The sequence below is a fragment of the Strix uralensis genome, chromosome 5 (assembly GCF_047716275.1).
Source record: "Strix uralensis isolate ZFMK-TIS-50842 chromosome 5, bStrUra1, whole genome shotgun sequence".
Lineage (NCBI taxonomy): Eukaryota > Metazoa > Chordata > Aves > Strigiformes > Strigidae > Strix > Strix uralensis.
Window position 1 is genome coordinate 78,136,145 of NC_133976.1, and position 19,059 is coordinate 78,155,203.

Sequence of the window (19,059 nt, forward strand, 5' to 3'; positions counted from 1 at the left end):
CCCTGGTTGGTACAGCTCCACTGAGATGGTGTTGGCCAGATGCAGACAGGCTCTGTGAGGTTGGCCAAAACTGTGTCAGCTCCTAAGATTGACGAGGGAAGCAGAGAGCAGGCCCTTGTACCATATCTTAGCATTTGAGGAACCTGATTAAATCTTGGTCTGCTTCTGCATGTGCAGGTAGCAGCTTTGGCTGGGAGGAGGTTTCACTTCCATTTGGTCCTGGGGAGGTGTTTCTTCATTCCTCTGTTTCTTTGCATGTTGGTAGTGCAGCGCTTAGATGTTAAAACATAGTCCTTGTGAGCTCCAGGTTAAGATTATTTGAAAACTAAAGTTTCTTTTGAACACATGCTGCCTGAGGAGTGTTTTACACCTAATATACAGCACAGGTGATCCTTGATCTGTACTGCCTGCTTCTTAGTTAATTAATGCTTAAAATCATCATTTTAAAGGGCTTGGAATGGGACTGCTAAACAGATTGCCTCTTCTTATCACATAACACCATCATGATCAGCACCTGCGTACCAGACTGTGTCATCCTAATTTCAGGGCAGAAGGAGGAAATATTCTGAGTGAACCCCACAGTTATAAAAACTAGTGTCCTAGACTTAATTTCACCTTTACCTACCCTCTTCACCATCTACCAGAGCCTGCCTTTGTTAATCTTCTTAACAGGCTGTAAAGTCCACCTTGTAATTTTTTCCCCCGTTCCACCATTTGGGAAGAAGTAGGTTGAGGGCTTTTAAAAGACTGAAAAATCTGAGGCATAATTTCAGTATACCAATCCTTCTAGAAAGTATGGGAAAACAGTAGTATTATAGATTTTGTTGTGCATATTAAATGCTTTTATTAGAATTTCCTACAGCACCCAGAAGTATTGATGCAAACCTGAAGTGGGCACATACAATATGTAATGTCCAGTAGCTATTAATGGTCTCTGGCTTCACCCACTGTGTATCTGATTATGAATTGGTGTTCCCAGTGCCATGCACGGAAATTTTTTAATGAAGTTCCTGAATCATTTCCCCCTGCTCTACACAGAGGGAGGAAAATGCATCATCCCTCCCAATGTGTGCATGTCCCCTTTCCTTTCTTGGCAGCCTTTGAAGCAGATCAACTTTAATGCTGCGACTCAGGAGCTCTTCCTGCCCTACTTGGTTGCTGAACATTTCCCAGGAGAGTCAGGTTACTGCCTCTCCAGGTGACTCCCTACTGCCAGTTTACCCTTCACGGTGGCAGCCCAAAGAAATCCAAAGGCAGCTTGTGTCTGCTTTCTTGTGTGCTATGAGAAACATCAAGCAAAAGGGATTTCCCTTCCCCACATATTCCTCACTGGGGACTGGAAAGGAAGGATGCAGGGAAGAAACAGCAAATCAGCAGCCCATTGCAGGTCCCCATTCCCTGCGAGCCCCAGCGCAGGCTGGAGCATCCATGGCTCTGTTTCCTCCTCGCACCCACCTGAGAGGAGCTCTAGGATGCAGATGCTGCTTAGACCCCCTGTCACCATGCTGGGGAGTCCTCAGGCAAGACTCTGTGGGGCCTCTGCCCCTTAGGACACCAAAGCCTTGCACAGGAATGGATTGGGAATGTGTCTTCTTTAGTTTCTTAGAAATAGTCTTATTTTCCTCTTTGAGGATGACCACAGTTCGCCAGGTATCTACAGAGGTGCTACCCATCAGTTGCTGCCCGTTGTCCTTCAATGGTGCCACCATTTTGTTGGCTCTGGTGTTTGTTCTGTTTTTCTTTTTACATTGACAACCTTGTCTTGTGGGCTTTGTATCCATGCTTTAATTCTGCTGTGATTTTTTTCCCCTCTAAATATTTGCTCCTGCTTTGTTTTCTTTCTCTTATTTCTCTCCATCCTCTTCAGCCCTATGCTATCTTTCCTCCATGCTCTAATTCTTATTTCTCCCTGTTTTTCTTACCCATCTTGAGCTGAAAACAGTAACATGACCTGACAATTTTTACGTCATTCTAAGGTTTTTATGTACTTCCATAAATCTCTTCATTACTTTTTTATTGTTTTGTCATATATAGGTTTTAGTTTTTCCTCTACCTTATTAGTCTGGGGATCAATTTTAGTCTACTATGTTTTATTAGTAGTAAGGGAAACAAAATATCTCCTTCTTCTTTGTTGGTTTGGCACCATCTTCAAATTACCCTTTTTCTCTGTTCGACTACTTCTCTTCTTTCCCTGGAGAGTCTGCTTTATGTCAGACCTTCTGCTGGTAGTGAACTGGGTATGATTTCATCAGGCAATAGGCAGAAGTATGCCCCACTGCAGAGGAAGAAGTTGTTGTCAGCTGTTATTCTATTTACTTTTTTTCTAGCTTGGGGAGCATGGAATGAGCTGAGCCACCATTACTCTGGGGATTGTGAATCTTTCCTTCCTTCCATTAAATTTGGTGGCTAAACTTGAGGGCTTGTCTCGAAGGAGGATTTATTTTAGTCATACTGATAAAATTGTACTGGTATAATTAAACAGCTATAGTAACGTCAGAAAACCTCCTATGCACAGACACAGCAGTTCTGGAATGACAAACTACATCAGGCAAAAAACTGACCATCTCCCCCAGCAATTATTGTACCTGTAGGGGTGTGCTCGCATAGGAGTTTTTTCTAGTCTAATTTTATTAGCATTCAGATCATGTCTTGTCCCAGAATCTCCTCTCTTCCCTCATGTAAACAAGCCTGAAAATAGTGGTCTGGACCTTCAAGCTGTTGTTTACTTCAGTGTAGCTCCACTAAAGGCATAGAGCCGTGACTATCTGAGGATCTTGACCCAATGTTTTTAGGTGTCTCTCATGTTATATAACTTCGATTTTTGGATGATGGTACCTATTGAATAAAATTAGGTTTTGTACAGCAAATTTTAAGACATATCCAGACATCTTAAAGTAGTTTACAGAAAAAGGAGTGAGTTGGGAGCAATGTTCTGACTCTGTAAGGGCTAGCAGTAGACATTTTATCACTCAGCAATAATCCAAGCTTTTCTGTCAATGTTGGAATCTATTTTATTGAAAAAAGATCTTGGCAAGGACACTGGGAATTGCTGCAGAGTCTTTCAAAGTGACATTATGAGAAGATCTCAGTTCTTTGGGACCTTTTATCACACGGAACATCTTATGAAATACTCTGTGTGAAGGGCCAAAGTAAAATGTTATCAAAGCAGCCTAACAATTTTATATGTCCACTGGCTGTCCACTTGGCCCAGTAGGAAATAACCTATGCATGGGACAGGAGAAAGAGAAAGTAGGTCTACAAGTGCAGCACAGAGACAAATGTTAAAATAGGTCAGATGGTAACATAATGTCACATGGGAAGGCATTAGCTATTAAATATTATTTTCTATTAAAGTAATTTAAATTCAGATTTTTGAGGCAGAGAGGTGTATTGCAAAACGGGAAGATCAATACTCGAAGTACCTGAACTTATTCTTACTACAGACCCATCTTTTCTCTTGCGTCAGTGGCATTTTATTTGCTTTTGCAAATAAACTAACGCAATTGGATTTTCATCAATAGTGAAGAACAGAATCACTGTAGGTGAAACTACCATAATTTTCCTCATGTTCATTTCCTTAGCAAAATATTTAAACGAATGCACAGTTTGTAAGCCCTCAAGTAGACCCTGATACCCCTTTGATACACCACTGTGTTTATACGTACTCACAGGACTGCTCTGGGCATTGCGTTCAGCGTATTTCCCCATCCCATGCTTCTTTTGAGTTTGCCATTTTGAACATTGGATTTCTGCAGGCAGCTGTTCACGTGATTCTCTCCAGCCAGCACGCCTAAAAATCTGCCTGCTGGAGGAGCCGGAGCCACGGATGGCGCTGAGGTCAGAGGACAAGCGGGTGTTGCTGGCAGCGCTAATGCTGCCATGCAGCCAGCATTGCATATTTAACTGTAAGGTCTCTGCTGGATTAAAAAGGCTCCAGGTGAGGAGAGCATGATCAATAATTACAAATATTAAAAGTGGTGCCTTCCCTTGCTTTCCTACCTTTTCCCCCTTCCTTCTTTGCCTACAGGACACGAAGCATCTGAATCCCCCAGACGATTGCTCGTGCATTTACATTTTCATTTGCTTGGTTTATAGCAAGATTGTTCCAGCTTTTGGGAGGGGCAGCTATCAAAGACGTACAGGCACTGCCATTGTGTTTTATTGTTCCAGTCCATTTTTCCCTGTGAATGCAGGTGGGAGTTTTTCAGTGGGTTGGTTTTGTGTTTTTGCTTTCTCTTTCTTCTAAGCATTTATAACCCTTTTATTGTCAGTCTTCAATCATTTTTGCTAGATCAATATATTTACTTCAGTGATAGTTCATCCTACAGTTGTGCTGTTGGGTTTTTTTTTGCTTTGTTTATAGAGGTTATGAATAGATTCAGTGGGTTGTATCTTTGCTATACCTCTGTCATTGCGTGAGGATCGAGTTGCTTGATCTTGCCCCATACCTGTGTATTTAGAAGGAATATGAAGTGCTTAGATTGGTCTGCTTACAAATCTACTTGTTCTCCCTTTTTTCTATGCAGAATCTGAGCAATTAAAAATGCAATGTTTGGTTCAGAAATGTTCTCAGAAATCCTAAGTATGACTGCTGGTGTTTCATGTATGCTCAACCATTTGGAGGGAAGGGCTCTAGGAGACCTCTCAAGCAGACTCCAGAGATCAGAGGATTTGGGGAGTAACATAGCAAAGTGGTGTTGGACGATAACATTTACTGGGATGACTCAGAAATGAGGCAGGTCCGCGGGAGTCCTGAGGTCTTTAGCCAAGCAGCTGTGCCTGAGCCAAAGAGGAGAAATTCTTGAGTCTACATCGCTCGTGTCCTGCGCAGCCAGATGTGGGCCTGGGACAGCTGTTTAATGCAGCTGTGAAGAGAGCTCAAATGTGTGCAGTGCGCATGTGGGAATCGGGTGCCAGCGTCGGTGTGATACGTTGTGCCCTGGCTGGCTGTCAGAAGGAAGTGGATGAACAAGACCTGCTGTTCCACAGTGAAACGTCCGTGGAAGAGGAGAGGGCTAAATGTACTCTTCCATCCTCAACAATATGGGTTGTTTTAGGATATGGTGAGGTATATGCCATTGGTTATACAATTGCTCCCTTCTGCCCCACTAAAAATGGGAGCAGCAAAAGAAGCATGTTTGTTACAACTGATAAGACACAAAAGGCAATAAATGGAAAATAGGTCAACTAGGTAGTGCTCTTACTAATATTACTGTTTGAAACACGATCTGTGTTTTATGTCTGTGCATTGTTTTGGGAAAAATGACTGAATATGCATGTATCTCAGCAAGGTTTAATAATTTAAACCAGGTGAGCAAGTTAGCTGTTTGTAGGATGTTATCCCCATAGTGCCTTACCAGAGTCAAATACATCCTGTTTTTCAATACATCCATTTTTAGGCTGAAATAATTTTCCATGTTATGAAAGTTGTGACTCAACTACTTCTCAGCAGTGTGTTGTCCATTTGTAACAGCAGATTTTCCTGGAAGTCATTACTTTGGAGTGCCTTTGTCAGCTGTACACATCACTCCTGCTCCTCTTGTCCTTTGTAGCGCAGATTTGCCCGTTGTTGTTAGCAAGGATATTACCACTGATGCACAAGCTATCAGGTTTTTCCGTTCTTTTCTTTCTTTTCTATCTCTGTTGAATTGCAGTTTCCTTTGTCTTCTGCATGGTGCACTAAAAGAGGTTAGGAAATTTATCATGGTTATTTTTAATGGGTTTTTAAAGTCTGGCACAAACAGATTGAATTGATTCAGGAAAATTTCCTGGAGCTGCAGTGTTTTTTACTATTAAAAATATTTTTATCATTGCAATTTTTCTGTAAGAAAATACATCTATTTTTTCCTTCTAGTCCTATAACAAAGCCCTGCTTTCTAACGTTTCCACATGGTCAGGTATTAGCCATTTCCCAAGATAATTTAGTTTGGTCATGTGTACAGCTAGCATTTTTATTGTAAAGAATTCTGCTAGTGGTTTCATGATAAATGCATAAAGCATTGGGAAATTACTTTTATTGGGCTTAGTGTGCATTTAATAATGCATTAACAAAATTAAATGATTTTGTGTGTATGTGTGTAGATCTTAAGAATATATAGAAAAAGTACACGCTACCATAGGTATGCAAGGATTTTAAAAAATGAATCTTTCCTGGGTGCATTTTGTATGCTGTAGCATAAAAACGTACATTCCCAGGAGCTCAGTAGGTGGTTACTATCCTTTTTTTTCTTTGTTTCAACATTTTTTTTTAAGGCAGATCAGGAAAGAAAAGCAAGTCCCAATGACTGTCCCTCTCGTGGCCACTCTGGCAGACCTTTACTTGTCTGAGTAAGGCTGTCCAGTGTGGGCTGGGATCTGTGTCTTTATTGCATGCAAACTAGATGAATGGGTTGCCCATTGCTTGCCACTTATGAAACCCTGCTTTCATTGGCTTAAACTTCAGATATCTTCAGGCTGGTAGCCATGACCAAGTCAAAGTGTCTTGTTTCTTGTTTCTTATTCAACAAAACAGTGTATGCATGTGTAGTTATGAAAAACTCAATTTGGCTTACTCATTTCATCTTGTTATGTTTATGATGCAATAAATCAGTATATTGAGTCCTATCTATGAAGAATTAATATTTTCTAATATTAAGACAACATGTGTCTGCATTAACATAAACAGAGCAAAGGAACAAAAAGAGGTGGTGTGCAATATATTGTAACTCTCTCATTGATTTAAGATCAAAATGCCAGTAAGAAGGAGTAGACTGAAAGAAAATGATGTATATGTTTATTTTTAACACATGCAAAAATAAAATATTGTATCATCCACTACTGCTGATCGTATTTACAGGAGGCACATGAGCTGTCTTGCCTATGAAGAAATCGAAGAGAAAGTGCAGAATTAAAACAAACAGAAACAGCGTACTGGTTTTGAATATCTGTGTTCTGAATGACTCTTTTGAAGATATGTATGAGGACATGACTTTTCAGCAGATAGAGATACTCAGTGTTTTCTGAAAGACTTTTCTTTCCTTCAGGGCTTAAATGGCTAACCAAAACTGGAGATGTGGAAAACTCTAGTCGTACTTGAGTCCTGGCCATGATATGTAAAGAATATGCAAGATGAAGGTTGCAGAAATGCAGACTTATGGATGGCTTTTCTTTGTACCCTGATGTCAAGTCTCAGGGAGGAAAAATAATACAAACCTCAATTTTATCATGGTCAGATATGCTTTATGAGAAGCAGAAGTCAGATCACACAGGTTTTGTTTCAGTCATCTTGAAATGTGTTTGCTTATATGTTTAGTGATGGATGTACGTGTAACTAGCAACTTTATTACACTTGTGGTTTTATTATAGTCGACCTGTTTTATAGCTTGCTGTATCTTGCAATGTCGTAGTATCACAAATTATATTTAAATCCTTTGACCTCTTTCTTGTTTCATTTTCTCCATATGGTTGCACATATGCTCTCTTCTTTTTGTCCCTTGTCCCCAGATTTTCCTTGGAGCCCGCACCATGACACGTGCACGTTCTCCAGCTTTCTGGGACACTGAGGATCCTCCCTGGCTTCATGGCCACCCGTTTGGATGGGTCTCCCCTGCTTTGCTAGAAAGCAGCCCTGCACCGCACGGCCCTCTTCTACGTGTTCTCTCAGCCTTATTATTTGATGTAGCATCCCAGTCATATCCCTCATCTTCTTCAAGTGCAGTGCTCTGTCTCCATTTATCTTGTACAAAATGGCTGTAGCCCTGCTAAGGTAATACTGCCTGTTGTTTCCCAGAAATTGTTTACCTGTCTGTCAAGAGAAGCTGCTTAGAGCTTCTGACTAGAAAGCAGGATAAGCACTGAGCAGATCCCTCTCCCTCCCTTATGTGGAAAAAATAAGATGGAGAAAAGGCCGTCCTTGTTTAGCCCAAGTAACATTGTTTGCTTATCCTCCTCAGCCATCTTGTATCCTTGTTTTTTTTCACTGCACTGATAAAAATAGGTAGCACTGCTGAATATAAATAATAGACTCATACAAATCCATACAAATGAACAGTGTGTAGATGGTAGCAAGTGAAGTTAGGAGACACAGAAAGTTTGCTATCTCCCAGATGTAGCCTTACCTAGAAATAGTAATTCAGTGTTCTGGAAATAGTAACCTGATGGTTTTTCTCTCAGGGTATGGCAGAGGAGTACTTTGGTAGTGAATTAGGTGCAAAGAGACTGAGATGAGACTGCTCTCACACCATGTCTCACAAACCCACAGGAAGGCCGGGCACAGAAATATGCTGAAACCCACAGGAAACGTCTGCTGCACCATCACATGAGGTCAGTCAGGCATACTGTGCTTTAACGAGCACAGACAAAACAAGCTTTGGTGAAAATGTCACAGTCTAAACATGGGTAACAAAACACAGACTAATACAGTCCAAGCTTGGTGGGAAACACCATGGGAAAAGATTTAGAAACCTTCTTCTGGCACTCTTGCCGAGGTGAAGAGCTATGAGCGCTTTCAGTGTCAGCCAGTAGCAATAGCACCGCATACCCAGGCGGGAGGAGCAACTGGTTTCTTATTAATATCACAGTGCTTCTCATTTCCAGTAGCATCCTGTAAAAGCAGTACCCTATTTACAGCTTTCATTTCGCATTAATGAAGTGGAATACTGATGTAGCTAATCAGCACTAGCGGTATGATGCAAGCACGTGGAGCGGTGGTGGCGGTGGTGGCAATCATCTTAGCCCAGTTGCCAGGATAAAAATAACCCCCACCAGCCCTGGGAAGAGGCGGCTCCCCAGCTGCGGAGGAGCACGGCTCAGGACCCTGCAGCTCCACGCTGTCCTGGCGCCCAGCTTCTCCTGCAGCCCACCTGAGCAAGAAAAAAACCTGATTCTGTTATCCATGTCCATCCCCTTTGCTGCTTTTCTTCCCAACCCCTGAATGTGGGCATGAGTTTTTGTACTTGCACTTGTATCTGGACTCAGATTTCCTCAGAAAACCAAATGGACATAAATTGCCAAATATGCTTGTATAATTCAGAGGTGTTTTTTTTTCTCTCCATGGCACTTTGTGAGTTTAATTTAATCCCTGTCATTCCTTATATGTGGGTAAATGTCATCTACTTCATTTCATGAATGAATTAACACAGCCATGCAGAGTCTGCGTCTCCTGCACTGCTCACTTGGAAGGGGGAAGGGATTAGTAAATATGTGTGACACCCTCAAGTTGCTAAACCCCAGCTGGGGTTAGAGATGCCCAGAAATAGATCTTGTTTGCACCCTGGTGTAAGGTTCTTGAAAGACTCTACCAGGTCTGTACCTTGCAATGGCCCCAATCAGCCCTCCTTCTCCTTGTTGTCAACCCTAAATATATTACTTTCGTACGGCTAGTCTCTTACTGCACCTGACAAGGGAGGAGCTCCTTTAAAAATAGCTGTGCTTTTAGTGGTGGGGAGAATATAAATAATCCCAGAATTTTCTTCCTTTTTTGATACTTCCTTAAGCATGTCAGAAAACAGAGGTCTTTTGGCAAGGTGCAAGTTTGAGATAGCGCAGAGGTTCTTGGTATGTAGAAGATAGCATTTTTAATCCTGGGTATGTGGACAAAGAGGTGGATGCATAGCAATACAGAGCAGTGCAGAAAGTGTGCGCGAGTGTCTGGGCATCTGGTTACATGATATTTTTAATACAGTCAGGAATTAAATTAATAGTTCTATGTGCTTATTTTAAAGCTTTCACGGCATGAAAAGAAGCGTAGTTCATCGAAAAAGGAAATGAGGAACAATTTATTCTTAAATAGAAATCACTGTGGCCATGTCTTCTTTTTCATGAATTTACACAATGGGTTGGATTAGTCTCCGGCTGAGGCATGTGTGTTGGCAGAGCTGTGCTTTGAAACTTTTCTCTGTGCCTGAGACTGCTCAATGCTACCAGGGCTTCATTTTCATGTGCAGTAAGTTCACCTGTTTCTAGGATGTTGGGGGGGGGGTGTTTTTTGGGGTTTTTTTTTGTGGGTTTTTTTGTTTGTTTTTGTTTGTTTGGGGGTTTTTTGTTTTTTTTTTTTTTGTTTGTTTTGTTTTTTGGGTTTTTTTTTCCTTTCCTCAAGTGGTAACGTACATTTTTTAGTTCTCTAATCCAGAGATACTCAGCTTGTCAGTGCTTTACAAAAATAGTCCAGGAGGGCACCCTGCCAGCTAGAGTCACAGCCCAGGATGCAGGAGAAGTGGCACAGGAGTTAGCTCCCAACTTTCCAGCAGACTTCCCCCTGCCTGAACAAAGCCAGTGTGGGATTTCCAGGTGTGCATGGCAGCTGAGGAGTTCTGTTCCCACAGGGAATCAGAACCAATAGGTGATTGCTGACAATTCCCGGCTCCTCCCTACCTACCTGTGCGCTAGTCCCTCGGATGGAAAATGGAGGACGTTGTTTGTTTTCCCCACTGTTTGTCGCTCCTGCTTATTTAAATTGTGGACTCCACAGGCCTAGAATAAGCCTTCTACTTATGTGTAACTCATGCTAAATTAGGTCCTGGGGACCTTGGAGGCCTCTAGCTGCTAATATAACACAAATAATAATGGGACTCACGGTACCTGACAATTTTTTGTCCCCTCCTTTCCTTTCCTCTCAACCCAAAGTAACCCTTTCTGTGAAGACTGTGTTTGGGCTTTGCAGCTGTTTGTGACATATCGCTTAGTCCTACAGAGTCTGAATTGCCTGCAAGAGATGGAAGGGGACAGTGCTCATGACAAATCAATTTGCTGACCTCTGAAATAATTAAGCAAGTAATGCCAGGCTTCAGTCCTATTTTAAACAAGCAGTGCACTATTCATTTTTGCGTTTCTTTGCCTGCAGTGAATGGTTGTCTCTAAACAAAAGAGGCAGAGTGATCGAGGAACTTTTGTTTTGAGGAAATGTCTCCTAAGAAAATTAACCTTTTCCCTTGTATATCTGCCTCTTTGCATACCTCTCTGTTTCCCCCCTCTTTTTTTTGTTCTTTGTTCTTTGCTCTTCCCTGAGGAAGATAAAGATAATAAAATTTTCTATTTTCATTTAGCTTTCCAGATGATCTTTGTGTACTTTACCAGACTGCAGCATAGAAAAGAAAGCCTTGTTTATTGCCTAACAGCATATATGTGTTTTATGATTAATGTGATGTGTTTGTAATACATGGGACTGATAATAGATAGGGAGATCAAAGCCTTCTGTGAATTGACAGCAGCACTATAAACAAGGTGAAAGGGTTGCAGGTGTTTCCCACACGGGTGTTATACAAAAACATATGGCCCTTTGCCATGATGTACTGCGTGCGCACTCCATCTTTTCCTGCAGAGTAAGGCAACGTTGCTGTGAGCTTTGCTCTGAGAGTACGTCCGTGGCTCAGGACCCGGGGGGGGTGCTGTCAGCAGCAGATGACTGTGCAGTGTGGCCAGAACGAGCTTGGGGGCACAGAAAGGATAATGCTAAATTGGTCCTTCAAATTAAAAGTTGCTGACTGATCTCCTACATCGCCTGAGAACAGAAATCTGCATTCCTGGGGGGGTCCCTGGTAAACGTTGAAAAGGGAGGCAATGTGCTTGGGTGTTGCAGGAGGGGATGGGCAGTCCAGCGTGCCTCTTGTCTCATGCTCCTACCTCAGCCCGTGGTTGGACTTGGCAGGCATCTCTTACCTCCATGGCATAAATTTTGCAGCCATGGCCATGGCAGGCACTAGGTCCAGGTTGAGACACTTGGGACACATCTCTGTAGAAAGCAATGGTGGTGCATGTGCAAAATAGCAGAAATCATTGCTGGGTTGCTGCTTATTGTTGTGGATAAAAGAAGACGTGTGTTTACTTAATGACTAAATCATTGCAAAGAGAACCACAACGTCTTGGGTGAAACCTGAACACAAGGCAGAAGTCTCTGTCCTTTTCATAATTGACATAAGAGTGGTGCTTATCTGCTCTTACAAACCAAACTGCTGCAGTTGAGTGTGTTGGGTGTTTGTAGCCTCTTCAGTTATTAAAACACTCTGGATGCAGATGAACTTCCTTTGCTCAATATACTGTAACATAACGCCCTTCTTGACCTGTGAGCCCTTTGGTAAACACGACTGCCTTTTCCACAATTTCTGGGAGTGGATCCATGCCCTCTGTTGAAAGCTTCGAGCACAGGGCTGCCCGCTTCTGCACTGGCAGCCCACTGGGGCGATGGCTCATCATCCACCCTTTCATCTGCTGGAGGAAGCTAACGCTGACCTCACGCTGTTGTTGTACTGGTGTCAGGTCTTTCCTGTCTCACCTTCCAATGGAGCTAACACTGCTGGTCTAAAAATGTGGATTTTTTGCTCTATTTTAGAGCGCCACAGCTTAAACTGAAATTTAATAGGAATTACTCCAACAGCATAACTTAAATAACTGAGGCTTCATCTACACAGGAAAATTACATTCATGTGTGGGTCATGAAATTTATTTTTACTGGTATGCAGTGTTGCAACAGATTTCCATGTGGACAGGATTGCATCGCTCTGAGGACACCATTCTTGTTTCTCTGCAGGATTGAGCTAGATAGTCCTAAGCATTTGCATTACACCCTGAAAGCCCTACATGAAAATATTACAAAGGGTTGGGTCAAGCAGTGTAATGGTACTGTATCACTGTAGTTAAAGGTAGGAATTTTGTGTGTGGACAAGCCCTGTGAAAAGATTAACCTAGAGAAAGTTAATAAAAAGTGCTGTCCTAAATTATTCATGAATCTATTTGTAATGCACTTGCCAGGAGGCTTTTGTTTTTCTCAAACTCTTATTTATTAAAATCTGACAAGAATATCAGGTTTCGTTCAATAATAAATCTATGTGAGACTGGTGATATCCTCATGTAGTAATACAGAATCAAAATGAAGTTACATGGCAAGGGTGAATATGTTATTTACTTGGGATGAATAGATTATTGTTCAGGAGGATTTTATCTTTTACTTGCCATTTTAGAACATGTAAAAAAAAAAAAACAAACCTAGCTGGGAGGTATCCTCTTCGTTTGTGACCGAGGCCTTGATCCTGCAAAGGATTTTAAATATGTTAAAACTCATCTTTCTGGTGACTTTGCAGGTTCTGGACCTGTGTTTGCTAAATGAAGTAGCTCAGATGATCTTGTTTCATGCTTAGTTCTACTTGTCCTTTTTCCTTAACTTCAGGGGAAAATCATGGAAGTTATGCTCCTAGCCTGTGGATTTTGGCTTCCAAAGCATGTCCAAACACACTCTCTTCTTTTTGTGTCCTAGAAAAGGTTAGAAAGATTATATACAGAAGGTAGGAGAATGGAAAAAGCCAGGAAGAGAGCTTTTACTGTTTGGGATACAATAAAAGATGATAGTCTGTGTGTGCTTTACAGCAGTCATTCCTTAAAACCTGGCAGAGCTTTGCTTAAAAAGCAATTTAAGAGATTTTTTCAGTATTTTCAATTTATTAAATTTAGGGGATTTTTTCCCCTCCTTCTCTGCCCTTATTTCTTAACTGGATAAAGAAAGGAAAAACAGGTGCCTATAGATAGAAAGTTAGAAAAGAATAAATAAAAAAGAAAGAGCTTAGCTGTGGAAGCAGAGCTGGAAGTTCGGGTGACTGGTCTGAGTTGGAGGATGATGAATAGATTTGTTTGCATAAGCTTGGCTTGTGAGTCACTTTCTCATAAAAGCAGCTTGAGTAGGAGATGCTCCTGTCCCAAATTTTAGTCCTAAATGCTTTCAAGCCCAAAGTGCACTGTGACATAAGGACTCCAACTGCGAGTACTGTCCTGTTATTCCAGTGGACCGAAGCTGGAGCTCTGCAACTTCCCAAATTTGAAATAAACTAGAAGTGTCTCTCACACACACACACATACGTGCTTTGCATGATGTATCATGTGATGCCTCGTGGTGGTCAGAGTTAAGCTATCTGGGTAGACATAATCAGCTTCTGATTCAGATTTGGAATCTGGTGTTAGGGATTTAGTCCCTGTGAAAAGCTGTGTGTTGGAGGACCATCAGTCACTAACCATTAAATGAGACAAGGAACTTGATAAACTTGGGAGAGGGGAAGAGAAAAGCAAGGTGTGAGTGTGAGAGGTCAGTATTCATGGTTGACCATCCCAGAAAGGTTGGGAGCAGCACAGGTCTTCACCTTGGGAGCTTGCTTTCCCTCTCTGATGCCAGAGAAATTGTACAAAGTACATGCAGAAGGGGCACGTAGGGCATTATCCTCTTTTGCCAAAGACTATGATCAAAGCACTCTTTAAAATGAGGCCTCAGCTCTTTCTTATGCACCTGTTAGGATTCTGAAGAAAATTTGACCATTAACAGGCAACTACTTTGCTGTGGTTTAGCAAACTGGGAGAGGTGAAAAAGGTTTATTTTAATAGACCGTACCACCTGTATCTAAAGTTCAAGTGGAACCTGTGTGGATGGATTTGGGAAATAACAGTTCCCTCTGGAAACCCACCAGGAAGAAAATTATTTTCTTGTTCTTCTCTGCCATTTGTTTGTTATGAGTTTTGGTGGTATGGGGGTCAAGGTGGACTCTGAAACCCTGCTTTGGAATCAAGATATTTGTCTGACTTGTTTGCCCTTGGTGAAATCAGTGCTGCTGCAGCTTCATTGCCATGGGAACCTCCAGTTACTAAATTTAATTCAGCCCAGGGTTTGCTTGTCTGTTCTGTTGCTGCAATGTAGACAGGTGATAAGCAATATATTGATACTAAGCTATATCATACCAAAATGATTAGGCATCGATATTACCACAGTATTGCAGCGTCTGTGGTGTTGCTCTTGAGTTCTGCTCTGAGCTGCCTGGCCCTCCTGTGCCTGCCTCCAGCCTCCTCTTCCTCTCTCCTGGCAGAGCAAAGGCAGTGCCGCCTGCATAGTCTTTCTGGTCCAGCAGTTGGCAAAGGTAGGGACTGCAGGCAACCTCTGCTTGCTGGTGGTACTTCTTCCTTCCCCTGCAGAGCAGCCAAGCATGGAGTGCCTGTGGGCCTTGGGGGGAATGCTGCTGGAGAAGGGAGCTCTGCACCCCTAGGAGTTGTGGGGTTGGGGTGGGTCCCAGTACCTCTGCACCATCTACAATGGTGTGACATCCCCCAAGGACAAACCCGGGCTCCACAAGATCAGATTAAACTGGGAGGAGAGAGACAGAGGGTGTACAAGCAGAGAGAGACCCCTGTCACCCAGTCTTCTTCTAAAGTTCTATTAATTCCTTTATACTTGGTGAACCTTTTTTTTTTTTCTTTTTTCTTTCTTTTTCTTTTTCTTTTTCTTTTTCTTTTTCTTTTTCTTTTTCTTTTTCTTTTTCTTTTTCTTTTTCTTTTTCTTTTTCTTTTTCTTTTTCTTTTTCTTTTTCTTTTTCTTTTTCTTTTTCTTTTTCTTCCTTTTCCTTTTCCTTTTCCTTTTCTTTTTCTTTTTCTTTTTCTTTTTCTTTTTCTTTTTCTTTTTTCTTTTTTCTTTTTTCTTTTTTCTTTTTTTTTCTTTTTTTTCTATTGGTGTTATGTAAGGTTTAGATGGTGTCTGTTAGGCAGTTATGTTCATGGTAACGCAGAGCCTGGGGTCTGAGATGCACTCAGTTCCAGTGCTAGTAGAAGTGGTGAGAGTGTGCCTTTACAGCAGCCACCCTGGGGGCACTTCTGGAAGGCCTCATTGTAGACAGGGCTTTGCCATGGAAAGACATTTTATGTGGCTAACTGCAGGATAATCGATTTTGTAGGTCTTTCATGACTGTTTGGGTTGTTGGTTTCTAATGTTTTGCCTCTCTGTAGTTTAGTTTAGTGATGTTACATCACATTGTACAGAATTCATAGTGAGCATAGAGTGTGTAAACCTTTACATTGAAATGTTGAGTGAGTATTGATTAATCAGTAAAAGGTTTTAAGATGTTTCCTTTAAATTCCAGGACCATGCATCTTAATTTAATAGTTGAGAGGGATGGGGAAAGATACTGCTTTACCCAAGGGAATATATTTTCCGTGATATTTGTTCATGGCAAGTATTTTCAAGCCAAAGAGGTATTTTAGGGAAGGAAATGCTTCTCTGGTGGTCATAATGTGCTAAAATGACTCTCTACTTTATTTCTTTGTAGGTATTACATTGGTCGCCAGATGTTTGTGGTGGTCTCCACACCAGAGATGATCAAGCAAATCTTAGTGACAAACTTCAATAACTTCACCAACAGAACTGTAAGTAGATAAAAAGGCTGGCTGTGTGGATGGAATTGGTAGTACTGCTAATTTGAGCTCAGACCAAAGCGACTACAAGGGAGTTGGAAACAGACAGGGGAAAAAGTACAGCATGGTTCAATAAGACTTAAAGCTATATAAACTCAATGTATACATTCAGTCGAAGTCTCTTGTTACCAGGACACTCTGAGGATGAAAGAGAATGTTCTTAAAAGAGCTGCACTGCACTTGTGACTTGAGGCACCAGGTGGATGCTGAAGAGAGGGGGTTTCAGTATCCAGTTTTGCCACTGACCTGTGAAATCCTGGGAAAATCACTTACTAGCTCTCTTCCTTGGTTCTCAAACTGTAAAATGGGGACAGTATTATTTGCTTTCTCTGGCCCATCATCTGTTTTGTGGTTGTAGGCTTTCTAGGGCAGGAGCAGGCTGCTTGGGACAGGGACATGCCTCCCACAGCTAATGTATGTTGCTTTGTCATAATGACTCTGAAAATAATAAATAGCAAAGAATGAAGTTGGAGTTAGCAAGGACTTACACACATACATATGCTGCTGGTTACACGCTTATATGTTAAAAAGCTCTTTTTCAAGTACTGGTTAGAACAAATAATGAGGGAGGAATGGCTAGAGGGATAGTAAAGATTTCCAGTGGTTTCTCAGCATTTTGCAAGGAAATACTGTTACTGTGACCGCACGCTGCCTCAGTGCCATCCATTCCCTGCTTCCTGCTGGCCCCTTTGTATGCTCAAACCTGCCCAAATAAACCCACATGTATTCAGGAGGGTTGTTTGTGCCCTCAGGGAAAAGTTCATCTCATCAGCTGTCTGTCTCCTCTGCCCCCCCAATCCTCTCTGCAACCAGATAGTCTGTTTGCAGACTGCTTGTCTCCTTTGCTTGCTTCTTTTGCTACATGAGGTTCATCTTGTGACTACCTGTGTCTTATTTAATAACCACTTGTACCAGTTGTCCTCCATTCTGCCTGTACTTCATTTCTGAATGGAAGAATCCGAGTGTGCAAGCTTTAGTCTGAAGTTCTGTGTAGCAAGGGTCTTTTCTACATTTTTTCTGTATTTGAAGGAATTTCCCACCCCTTCCCTTCTTCCACCCCCATGCAGGAACCCAATTTCTTCCTGTTTATAACTTTCCCATGCTTTTCTCCTGTATATTTGATAGGAGAAGACTGTAACCACTATTCATAGCAGTAGCTGGTGCCCAAATAACACCTCTATGAAATTAGAGAGCATTCCTTTAAGGGTACATTCAGATATTCATTCTACTCTTATTTTTTGTCAGCCTCATCATTTGACTATATCTGTCTGTGCTTTGTCACCCTTTGGCAAAACTTTTCTTTCTCTCCAGGCATTTATGGTCAGAGGTTTATCTCTCTTGTGGTTGTACATCCATCTGTCATGCTCTGTAACATTTGTGTTCCTTTCTGAAATGCAGGTAGGTCAGGTCACTATAGCCAGTCTCTCTCGCTCCCTTTTTTTCTTCGTCAGGGATCTGTTAGGTATAGCTGTCTGTGTAGGTTCGTATCTTGCCCTTATCACTTGACTGTCCCCTGAACCATTTGTGGCTTTTCTGCACAGCATCCTGCTTTATGAATGAGGAACTGAGGCACAGACTGAGTGACATCCCCGCTGCTAACCAGAAAGCCTGTGGCAGATGAGAAAATTTAACTCCTACCCCTCTCTAACAAAATGAACAGCTTCCCCCCTGTGCACTGTTGCTATTTCTGGCTTGCTTAATGCCCATGAGTCTAATTCAAATGAACTTGCTTCATCTTACATGCTTTTATCTGCTTGTTCCATGATCTTCTCACACAGCTGCAATCTTTGAGCGTTGTTATTTCTCACTTTCCACTTTGTTCCCCCTCTTCCACCCATTGCTTTTCACTTACTGAAGATAATCAGCCTTCTGTTTCTGGGTACTTCCACATCTAACTTGGAAATATTTTTCCCCTCTTGAATTTTCATACTGGAAGCTGCCTCTCCTCTTTAATTCACAGTCAGCTCTCTCGATGAAGTTTTCGACTATCCTGTACACCAAGGATTCTGTATGAAAATAAATAATGCTGGATGGTAGGTAATGAAGGCCAGTGGAATTTATTCAGCTGTGATTTTGGTTGTATGTGAATAATAGTTGAAAGGTGAGAGTGAGAAAAGCACTTTCCAAGTAATAGAATTCTTTCTTCTGATATTGACTGAATAAATGTCATTTTAAGACTTCCAATAGGGTTGCTTCTGCTTATGTCTTTTAAAATTACTCAAAGCAAGCGAGGGTTTATATTTGCTAGTGGAGAATTCAAAATGCAAAATAGATCCCCCTACCTTATGTTACCCATTCCTTCCCCAAATTATCTACTAATGACTGGTTACAGAATTGGCTTTGGAGTTAGTGCTGTTCACAAAGCTAGGCTAATATCATTCAGTCCAGACATGGCATACACTTCTTATTTCAAGCCAAAGCCTTTTTTCAGGTTAAGTGTCAGTCTTTAAGGGTGAGAAGGATGGGAAAGGGAGTGAGACTGATGGGTTTGAACAAGCCTTGGGAAAATCCACTGTGTTTCCCCTCCACCTCCCTGCTAGTGCATTTCCAAAATCAAGATTTGTACTTCATCCATCAGAGGTGAAATGTGAGTTATCTAACCCAGAATTCCACAGAGAGATTATTCACTGCACTCTGTAGCAATTGTAGCAATCATGTATATGTTAACAAAGCGTCGCTAAGTTGCAGGATGTGCAGGACTAATTCTAAAAGCTAAGTGTAGAAAAAGTTTATATTTCATGTTTATTTTGCTGCTCTTTCAATTAATCTTAAAATATGTATATATTAGAGTAAGAGACAATGGGAAATTGAACTTGTGAAGGGTTGCAAACAGTGGATGTACTTGATAGGCAGAAGCAGGTAAGATAATGA

The 19,059-nt window shown here is 41.6% G+C and overlaps 1 protein-coding gene across 5 annotated transcripts in view; it reads left to right on the forward strand.

The window, feature by feature from the left end:
• TBXAS1 (thromboxane A synthase 1) overlaps positions 1 to 19,059 on the forward strand; it is a 232,164-nt gene that overhangs the window by 86,046 nt on the left and 127,059 nt on the right. For all 5 annotated transcript variants that reach the window (XM_074871842.1, XM_074871843.1, XM_074871844.1 and 2 more), the window contains one exon: positions 16,044 to 16,140. In XM_074871842.1, coding sequence (XP_074727943.1) covers positions 16,044 to 16,140 — 97 coding nt within the window. The remainder of the gene's footprint in view (positions 1 to 16,043; positions 16,141 to 19,059) is intronic.